The 10136-nt window shown below is 49.5% G+C and overlaps 1 protein-coding gene across 2 annotated transcripts in view; it reads left to right on the top strand.

Moving 5' to 3' along the window:
- Positions 1 to 10136, top strand: part of Grk3 (G protein-coupled receptor kinase 3) — a 106039-nt gene that overhangs the window by 63952 nt on the left and 31951 nt on the right. For both annotated transcript variants that reach the window (XM_021186876.2, XM_029533628.1), the window contains 2 exons: positions 6497 to 6575; positions 8100 to 8230. In XM_021186876.2, coding sequence (XP_021042535.1) covers positions 6497 to 6575; positions 8100 to 8230 — 210 coding nt within the window. The remainder of the gene's footprint in view (positions 1 to 6496; positions 6576 to 8099; positions 8231 to 10136) is intronic.

Genomic DNA, 10136 nt, shown 5'->3' with positions numbered 1-10136 from the left:
CACCACCACCACCACCACCACCACCACCACCACCACCACCCCATCCCCAGTGGCCTTTCTATGTTTGTACAGAGCCACCAAACAAGACAGCCATCTGAGACAGCTCTCCTTGTTGAAATCTGTGCAGGTGTGTGGACGACACCACACAGCTGTCAGCCAGCACTCAGAGCAGACCAGAGGCTCAGGATGGAGCTGTGCTGTGGGCAGAGTTTACCGTACACTTGTGGCTGGCAGGATGCTCCCTGTACTAAGTGGAGGGCTCCGACTATCACTGTGCAGGCCGTAGGTGGATAATTTCTGACGGTCAGCTCCTGTGGGGTCCTACTGACTGACACAGCTTGAAGGCATCCAACCTGAAGGGCTCAGAGCCGGTCTCAGCTGGTCGGAGGGCTGCAGAGACCCCAGAACAGATCGGCCCCTTCTGGTTCTTGGCCACACTGACCCAAGCTCACCTTCTGATCATTCCTTTGGAGGCAAAGTGGTTTTTGCTTTTGTTTTTGTTTTCTCTCTCTCTCTCTCTCTCTCTCTCTCTCTCTCTCTCTCTCTGTGTGTGTGTGTGTGTGTGTGTGTGTACGTGTGTGACCTGTTTTTATTGAATTGCAGTTGATGATGGCTCTAGCACTTCTCTTCAGAGCTTCTAGAAGGACTGTTTGCTACTGAAGCAAAACAACCGCATCATTTAGGTGAACTGTAAAACCTAAATGGGGGGGACTCTAATTAATCCCTAATTATGCACCCCAATTACACATGTCTGTCTTCCAACTCTGGACACTTAGCCTCTTTTTTAATGAGTCATTTCAAAGCCCCATTGGTTTTTAAGAAGTCTAATGGAAAATGTTCTTTTCTTTTCTTTTTCTTTTTTCTTTCTCTTGGTGTTGGAAAGATCAGGTTTCGTGTGTTCTTTTAATATTTCCCTTCTTCAGGAGAGGGGCTGCCGGGGTGAGAAGTACAACATCTTTGCTTTGCTCCAACCTGAAGGAAATAAACTCGAAATCCAGGTTATATTGGGCCACTAACTTGAACTAACTTAAGGGAATTAACCCTCCTGGTGTTCAGTTACTGAACTGTTTTGCTAATGATGACCCAGGTGCTTCAGCCTGGCAAGCTATAGTAAGGTGCCTTGGGAGTGTCAGCGCTCAGTTCTGCGTGTCCTGGACACCGTGTGACCCTCCTTCCAGTGTCTGCTTGGCCCCTGGATCAATGAGGCTTGACAGTCTTCCTCTCTTACTGGGTGTTTAACACTGTGTCATGGAAAAGCTCCATGGGGCTTCTGGTAAGACAGTGAGAAATGTAGCTAATGATGTTCTCTCTAGTCTCCCTGGGGAGACTGCCCAAGGGGAGCAGCTGAACTCCAGAGTAGTGTCTGGGGGGAGGGGTTCCCTGGTGTGGTGGGGGAAGGGCTGGCCACGGGTGTTTTGTTCAGTCTCATAGTCAGCTTGGTCAGATGCCATTGGCTGCTGTCAGGCCGCCACTTCTCCCACAGAGATGAGGGAAGGCTCTGGTGGCAGGTGTGGCCAGGCCAGATGAAGTAGCCGTGAGTTTCCCCCGGTGAGCAGAAGTCATCCCAGGGATGTGGTCTGAGACGGGGAAGCAAGCCATGTCTGTTAGAGAGACTCAAACTTGAATGGCTCATGAGCTCAGAACTTGATGGCCAGGGCTGAGGCTGGTGAATAAAAACGTACACAAGTCCACCCTGCTGGAACTGGGTCAAGGGGAGCCTGTACCTGGCACTGCGCAAAACCACCTTATAAGGAGCTGTTGGGGGATGCTCAGGGAATGTGGGGCTTCCATCATGGGACTGCCCATTTCTTTGTGGCCTCAGGCAAGCAGTTCCCAATTCAGGGTTTGGCTTTCTGGTCTCTAAATAAGGAAGTGAGACCTTCTCCTTCTTCTCCTTCTCCTTCTCCTTCTCCTTCTCCTTCTCCTTCTCCCTCTCCCTCTCCCTCTCCCTCTCCCTCTCCCTCTCCCTCCCCTCCCCCCTCCTCCTCCTCTCCTCCTCCTCCTTCCTCCTTCTCCTCTTTCTTCTTCTCCCTCTAATTCTAAATTCTAATTCTAAAACTCATTCCCTATCTTGCTAAAGACTCTGGACTGTCATTAGAAAGACCACAAGCCACTGTGTGTTCCCGGATCTCCCCTGTGGTTCCCCCTGGTGTCTTGGGTACAGTTCCCCACCCCAGCTGGGAAAGACCCTGGCTTTGCTGAGCTTCAGGTCTACCCACTTCTCTTTTCCACTGAGATGCCTACTAGATCACAGGGCACGAGGCGGGAGGGGCACTGAGGATGAGGAGGTAAGTGTAGCAGGGGAAGGTCACCACGGGAAGATAGAGACCTGTGTTGGCTAGTTTGTGTCAACTTGACACAAGCTGAGAAGAGGGAACTTCAGGTGAGGAAATGCCTCCATGAAATCAGGCTGTAAGCGAGCGATGCATTTTCTTAATTACTGATTGGTGGAGGAGGGCTCAGCCCATTGTGGGTGTGGCCAGCTTGTTGTGGGTGGGGCCAGCCCTGGGCTGATGGTCCTGGGTTCTATAAGAAAGCAGGCTGAGCAAGCCATGGGGTGCAAGCCAGTAAGCAGCGCCCCTCCGCCCCTCCGTGGCCTCTGCATCAGGTCCTCTTCCCGTCTTGGCTTCCTTCAATGGAGCGTGATGGTTTAGGATGTATAAGCCAAATGAGCCCTTTCCTGTGCAGCTTAACTTCAGTCATTTGGTTTCAGCACAGCAATAATGACCCTAACCGAGACAGGGCCCCAGAAGGCCACTGGCTCATGAGAGGATAGCTCTGTGCTTTATGTACTTGAAAATGCACAACTCTTAGAGTCAGTAAATTCACCACCTCAGCAGACCAGAGACCCGAAGAGGAAGCTGCCAGTCACCCTGACCCAATTTTCTCTGGAAGACTTATGGAAATGAGTCCAAGTCTGTCCACGCTTAGTTTATAGCACACACCAGCTCAAAATCATCTGTGCACCCTTGACATGGAGATATTGAAGCCTGTTAATGCATACATATTCTGTGTGTGGTTGTGGGTGCACTCTTTTGCTTGAGTGTGGAGGTCGAAGGTCAGATGTCAGGGGTTACTCTTAGCTTGTTGGCCTTCCCCTGTGTTTTGAGATAGAGTTTCTCTCTGACCTGGGGATCAACAATTGGGCTAGGCCAGCTGCCCTGGAAGGCCCAGGGCTCATCTCTCTCAGCCACCTCAGTGTTGGGATCCCAAGTGCATATGAGCATGCCTAGCTTTTTAATGTAAGGTCTAGAGATCAAACCCAGACCCTCTTGCTTTCATGTCAAGAATCTTACGGACTGAGAGTCTTCCCAACACTGACATTTTAAGGAAGGTATGTAGTGAGAATTTTGGTTTCTGGGGGGGGGGAAGTTATGTTATGTGAAATTTTTTTTGTTTGTTTGTTTTAATCCCAGGGGTGGGGTGCTTCCGTTTGTCCACAGCCGTTAACTAGGATTGGCCTCATGCTCCAGGAGTGGCACGGTGTGTTGCCAGCTGCAGACAGTTGACCTTTGGAATTCTGGGAACTCTAGAAGGGGTATAAATTCGAGGGCTGGGGGTGGTTGCCGGCTCCCCTGCTGCGGCTGGTTTCTGGGAGTCTTGTTTTGCTGGCTTGCTGGTTGGAGCTATCATGACAACTGAGATTGGACTTGCCTGGTTAGCAGCAAGCTGTCTAAAGAGATCTCTGCCCCCCTCCCCCCCTCTAACTTTCTTTCCCTCCTACCTAGTGTTGCGGGGTTGGAAGGGACTAGGAGGGAGATGGGTGGTAGATTTAAGAACCCGATAAAGCCAAAAAGTACAGCTGCAAACTTATACCGGGGAAACTTCAACCCTTCTATGGATTTTAACAATTCACAGTGTCGAGAGAGACCCTATGGTACGGCAGGCTTCATTGTGTGGTGGTAGGTCATATCGCTGCTGAGGCTCTTTAGTGGCGAGGACGTGTGAAGAGTCTGAGCGGATCCTGTGCAGAGTCCAGCAGAGAATCCTGCTGAATCAGGATCTGAGAGCAGGAGATGGAAGTTTGTCAGGAGCCTGAAGTCCTGAAGTCACCCCGATGCTTGAGACCCCAGCTCCCTGCCCAGGCCGTTCCTCTCCTGAGCTCTCGCAAGGTGGCTGCCTCTGCTGTGAGCCTGACCCCACGTGTGTCTGTTTCTGCTTCTCTCCCTGAGAGCGTGAGATAACCCGTGTTGCTGTCTATAACAGCCACCCCCTGTATAGCTGAATAGCTGGGTCAGCAAGAGCTGTGTGACACTGGCACCAAAGCCAGCCCGTGAGCTGAGAATGGCTCATCCATGTCTGAAGACCTTGTAAGGAACAGACACAGAGAATAGGTGTCAGACGCTGTGTGTGGTCTGCAGACCCTGAGCTAACAATGTTCAGGTCCAGAGTCTCGTGCCACAGTCATGTGTCCTTCCCCCCCCCCCACTCTCCTTGAGGCCTTTCCCAGGGTAGGTTAGTCCAAGCAGAGGGCTCCTGCACCCATAGTACAGATGGCCACTGACTGTCTACTTGGTGGGCAGTGGCCAGGTCATGTAATGCACAACCCAGGTAATAGCCTCCAAACAGCTGGTCCTGGCTCAGCACCATGGCACTAATGGTAGTGGTCATGCAGAGTGTGTGGCCGGGCCGAGGGTTTCTGCTTTGTTGAACAGGTGCTTAGCTGTTCAGCACTGATAGAAAACACTGACCCTGCCTCTGGCCTGCGAGGCTACATTTATTGCACTCAAGTGACCACATACATGTCCTTTGCAGGGCTCGCTCCTCTGTTACTCATTTAGTGTTTGAGCTTAGGGCCGTGCTGTCTGAACTGCATTTATAAGTATGTGTACGTGTGTTTGCCTGTGTGTATACCTGTGTGTGTGAGTACATGTATACACATGTATATGTGCTACATTTATTAAGTATGTGTATGTGTGTTTACCTGTGTGAATACCTATGTGTGTGAATGCATGTATAGACATGTACATGGGTGTGTTGCTACATTTATAAGTATGCGTAGGTGTGCTACCTGTGTGTGAATGCATGTATAGAGATATGTGCACTTGTGTATGTGCTATATGTGTATGTATGTTTACCTGTGTGTATGAATACACATATAGACATATACACTTGTATATGTGCTATATATATAAGTATGTATATGTATGTTTACCTATGTGTATAACCATGTGTGTGAATGCATGTATAGAGATATGTGCACTTGTGTATGTGCATATATATACACATATATGTACTTGTGTATCTGTGTACATGTGTGCATTCACTTGTGTGTATGTGTGTAGACATGTACATGTGTGCTTGTGCATATACATGCTTATGTTGTACATTTGTGTACATATGTGTGTACACCTGTGCATGCACCTGTATGTCCTTGTATGTGTATGTATGTGTGTAACTGTGTAAATCCATTTGTGTACACATGTATGTACCTCTGTTTGTGTATACATGGGTGTGCATGTGTCCATGTGTATGTAGCATGTGTGTACCTGTATGTATGTGTACATCTTTGCATGTATATATGTGTGTATGTATGTATACATCTGGGTGTCCATGTCTGTGTATGCAGTGTGTATGTATGTATATATATATATGTGTATGCATGTGTGCATTTGTGTGTGTGTGTGCACACGTGTGTGCACTAGCCTTTGCAGAGTGATGTGGGATGCTCGCTCGTGTGTGTGCCTGTGTAAGCCAGAGGTAGATGCTGATTTCCTCAGTTGTTCTATACCCTGTTTTTTGAGACAGGGTCTCACATTGAACCTGGAGCTCACTGACATGACTAGCCCGAATGGCCAGCGAGCTCCAGTGACCCTTTCCTCTCTGTGTGTGCTCAACTTTTCATTCTTTAACACGTGTGTGGGGTGTCAGAGCTCAGGTCCTCATGCTATGCAGCCCTACCGAGCCCTCTCCCAACCCCTTAAGGGGTCATCACGTCGACTGCTGCAACTTTCCTGGCTTATTTTTCTTAAAGCATGTCTATACTTTCTGACTGTTTATAGTTCCCCACACATTGATCAACCAGTCAGCCTTCATCTCTATTAGGATTATGTGGGATCTGTGGACAATTCCTGGGACATGGACACCTGTTTACGCTGAGTTACTCATGTCCGTTGCTCTACAGCATGTTTTCCACCTTCAAAAGCTAATTCCGTGCTATTAACACAAGTGCTAAGTAACTTCCCTCTCCTTTGGCCTTCCGAGGTCAGAGATGCAAATACATAGTTGGCTGGCCAGGACTCAAGCCTCAACAGCAGAGACCAGCAGGACAACAGCATCTCTGGTGGCTGTCTTTGAAGTGCCAGGATGAATGGGGTGAGAGAGTACCCCACATCCTGCTGTTCTGATGGTGGTCTGTGACTCTGGCTCTTCATCCTCAGCTGGATCTGCTGCTCTGTGGCTCCTGAAGTGGCCAGCATGTGTCACTCAGAGCCAAGGAGAAGGCTTTCTGGGGTGGCTTCTGTCCATCTTACAGGATTCTGTTTGTCCACTTCAGGACTGTCCCTTTATTGTCTGCATGACCTATGCCTTCCACACACCGGACAAACTCTGCTTCATCCTGGACCTGATGAATGGTAAGCAAGCCCCAGATGTCTGGCTGCCATATGAGCTCTGCATGGTGTTAGACTCTCTTTGTAGGTTAAGGCCATCTTTGCCCTTTGGTTTGGGGTAGATCCATCTTGCAACACTGGCTGTGATTTCTCCCATCCTGTCATTTTTTTCCCCCTGGGAAGTTGGGTCTAGAAACTTCTCAAAAAAATACTGACTGTGAAGTATTGCCCCCTGGACTGCAGCTGGCCTCAGTCTTTTAATTAGCTTATTTCCTGGTCAACTCTTAGGAATGAAATATCTCCTGATATAAATGTAGGCCCAAGAGAGACACGCATTTAGAGGCTGGCTCTCAGGGCTGATTTGTGTGGATTCTGCCTTTTATTTCCCTGCCTCCTGAGTCCTCAGGACTCTGCGTTCATCTCTGAAACCATGAACAGCCACCCTAAAAGGCACAGACACAAAACGTTCATACGGAAAATGCTTTCAGTGTGCAAATGTGGTATCTGAGCACTTGGAGTATTTTTAGGAAAAGCTGAAACGAAATATGAACCATCCAGACATTCAGTTGCTTTTTTTTTTCTTTTAGTTCCCTTAAGTTTCATTGTGTTTTGAGTGTGTGATGTTGAGCTCACATCTAGCCCCAAAGTAGGAAGGACAAAGATTGGTAGTGACGATGCCAGAGCCAACAGTGCAGGCCATGTGTGTGTGTGTTTGTGTATGTGTGTTGGTGTGTGTGTTTGCATGTGTGTGTGTGTTTGTGCATGTTCAAATGGGGGGGCAGAAGGAGCTGTGGTCATGGAGGATGAAGGCAGAGAGGCCCATTCCCTTCCAGGGCCAGGCTGGCTCACTGGAAAGAGCTTGGAGCCCTTTATTGAGTGTCTCAGTATATACACAAGGAGGAAAGAGCTGCCTGAAGCCCAGGGTATCGACGTCAGACTTGTTCAGCCTTTGCCGTCTCTCCCCTCCCCACCCTGGGCCTTATGACCCGTCCTTGAAGCCACACATGAAGCTGTTTCCCTTTTCCAATACTGTGTTACAAATGATTCTGAACACGTGACCAGGGCGACGGTTTTATGGCGGCTCTCCCATCCCTACCGCCTGGGTTTTGTCAGCTATACTTCACTGTTGGACAGCACCAGCATCCAATCTCCCTCCGAGGGGCCAGTTTAAGGTTTACATTTTGGGTTTTGTTTTCTCACGGTGGCAGATCAGGTTGTGGACTGCGTGGATGGGTTCAGTTACTGGGCGGGGATTACATAATCCAGAGGTTCTGCTGGCTGGCCCAAGGTCTACGGTGTCAATGGCAGCTGCTGCCCCAGTCCATGGTGGCTCTGTCCCATCCATGAGATAAGGTCTTTCCCATCATCTCCCTTGAAGTTGTTTCTGTAATGATCAACACCTCTAGCCAAATTAGCAGAAATCAAAGACGCATGCTAAGGCCAGAAGGAGGAGCCATTCCCCTTTTTCTCTAGCCCCCTTGTGATGCGGGATAACCTGTCTTCTCTCAGTGAGTGTCTGTGACTTGCCCTCTGGGTCTCTGGTTGCAGGGGGCGACATGCACTACCATCTCTCTCAACACGGGGTGTTTTCTGAGAAGGAGATGCGGTTTTATGCCAGTGAGATCATCCTGGGCCTTGAGCACATGCATACCTGCTTCGTAGTCTACAGAGACCTGAAGGTGAGGAGGGCAATCCCCGTTGTCATGGCATCCGCAGTGCCTACTAAGGTGCTGGGTGCAGGAGGGTCGGGGTGTGCCCAAGGCCCTCTAGGAGCCCCTTTCTCTGCAGCAGGGCCCTGTGCTTGTCTTCCTAGCCCTGTCTCAGCCCTGGCAAAGTGGCTCACTGTGTGACCATCTTAAGGGTGGTACCCGTGGCCAATCCCCGTTACCATAGCAACCGCAGTGCTTACTAAGATGCTGGGTGCAGCTCATGCTAAGTCGAGGAGTTACACAATAAAGGACACGCTGTGCCAGTCAGCATCTTTCGGTCACTTCTCACTTTGTATATATAATTGTGGTTCAGTAGCTGCTCGCCAAGGAGCGGATCGTGCCCTTGCGGTTGCTCAGAGCTTTGGAGGGATAAAGATTGACTGTGAGCCAAGACAGAGAAAGATGCAGTCCTGGCTCCTGTGGGACAAGGCTGGGTGGAGGGAGAGGGGTGGGTTGTGCCATGTAGCTCAGCCTGGGGACATCTTATGGTGGTGTCTCCCTGATCTGCACTCACGTCCTCTGTCTTTGCCCCCGGGCCGAGAAGCAACAGCTCAGAGCACTGTGACTCTAGATGTTTGCTTTGAGATGGGCTCTCTAGGACAGGGGACCTGAGTGGTTGCTCCGTGTGTCCATGGTGACACAGTGCGTCGATGTGTGATGCAGACAGGCGAGAGAAAAAAAGAGGAACTGCCTTACTGAGGGACTCCATCACTGTGATAAACTGTCATGTCCAAAACCTATATGGGGAGGAAAGGGTTTATCTCATAGCCTGTGGTCCATCACACAGGGAACTCCGAGCAGGATCAAACAGGGCAGGAACCTGGAGGCAGGAGCTGATGCAGAAGCCATGGAGGGGTGCTGCTTACTGGCTTGTTCCCCATGGCTTGCTCAGCCTGCTTTCTTATAGAACCCAGGACCTTCATCCCAGGGCTGGCCCCACCCAAAATGGGCGTGGCCCTCCCCCATCAATCACGAATGAAGCAAATGCTCTACACGCTTGCCTACCCATCTTATGTAGACAGGTTCTCAGTTATGGCTCTCCCTTCTCAGGTGATTCCAGCTTGGGTCAAGTTGGCAAAAACCACCCAAAGAACAAAACAAAACAAAAAAGCAAGCAAGCAAGAAAGCGAGGTCATCCAGGGCAGAGACCCTAGCAGATTACAGACACCTGTGTGTTATAGAATTTATTTAATCCCAATCCTGGATTTCTAACCCACCTTGACCATTTAGTTCCCAGATAAAGGACATACACAATGTTGCTATTTACAATAAGCCTTAAACAGCACAAGAGCTGGGCATATTAGCACCCTCTGTGCTATTAGAACCTACTTTCCTATGGATAACTTACTGTGTTTCATCTGGGCTGCTCTTAACTCCAATTGTCCAGCCCTCAGGGGTCCTGCTTTCTTGATTCCTAACTCATAGGATCTTGTCCTTCCTTCATCTTCTTCTCCCTCTTGTGGTTCTCCTCCAACCCCTTAGCCCAGGAACCCTAAACCCCACCTGTATCTTGCTTGCCCTGCTATTGGCTATTGCATCTGCATTCACCAATCAGAAATAACTTGGGGTCAGTGTTGCACAGTGTCCTGTGGGTCTAAGAGCAGACTCTGCTCTGGGGCAACCATGTCTTAGGCGCCTAAACGGAGCATTACAATGCACAGCAACAGACCAAACCTCCACACCTGTGTAAGATACGTGAGTAACTACAAGAGGATGACAGACAGTCTACCCATCAGATAGGGAAACTCCCTGAGAAAGTGTTTGACTCTCATTTCCATTTCCTTCTGGAATAATCTAAACATGCAATGGGCTGGGATGAAGTCATGTTCCTCTCTCCTAGGTTCTGTAAGGTGTGTGTGTGTGTGTGTGTGTGTGT

The sequence above is a fragment of the Mus pahari genome, chromosome 23, assembly GCF_900095145.1.
Source record: "Mus pahari chromosome 23, PAHARI_EIJ_v1.1, whole genome shotgun sequence".
NCBI classification, from domain to species: domain Eukaryota; kingdom Metazoa; phylum Chordata; class Mammalia; order Rodentia; family Muridae; genus Mus; species Mus pahari.
The sequence above is the reverse complement of the archived record's forward strand: the minus strand, read 5'-3'. Positions and strand labels throughout refer to the sequence as shown.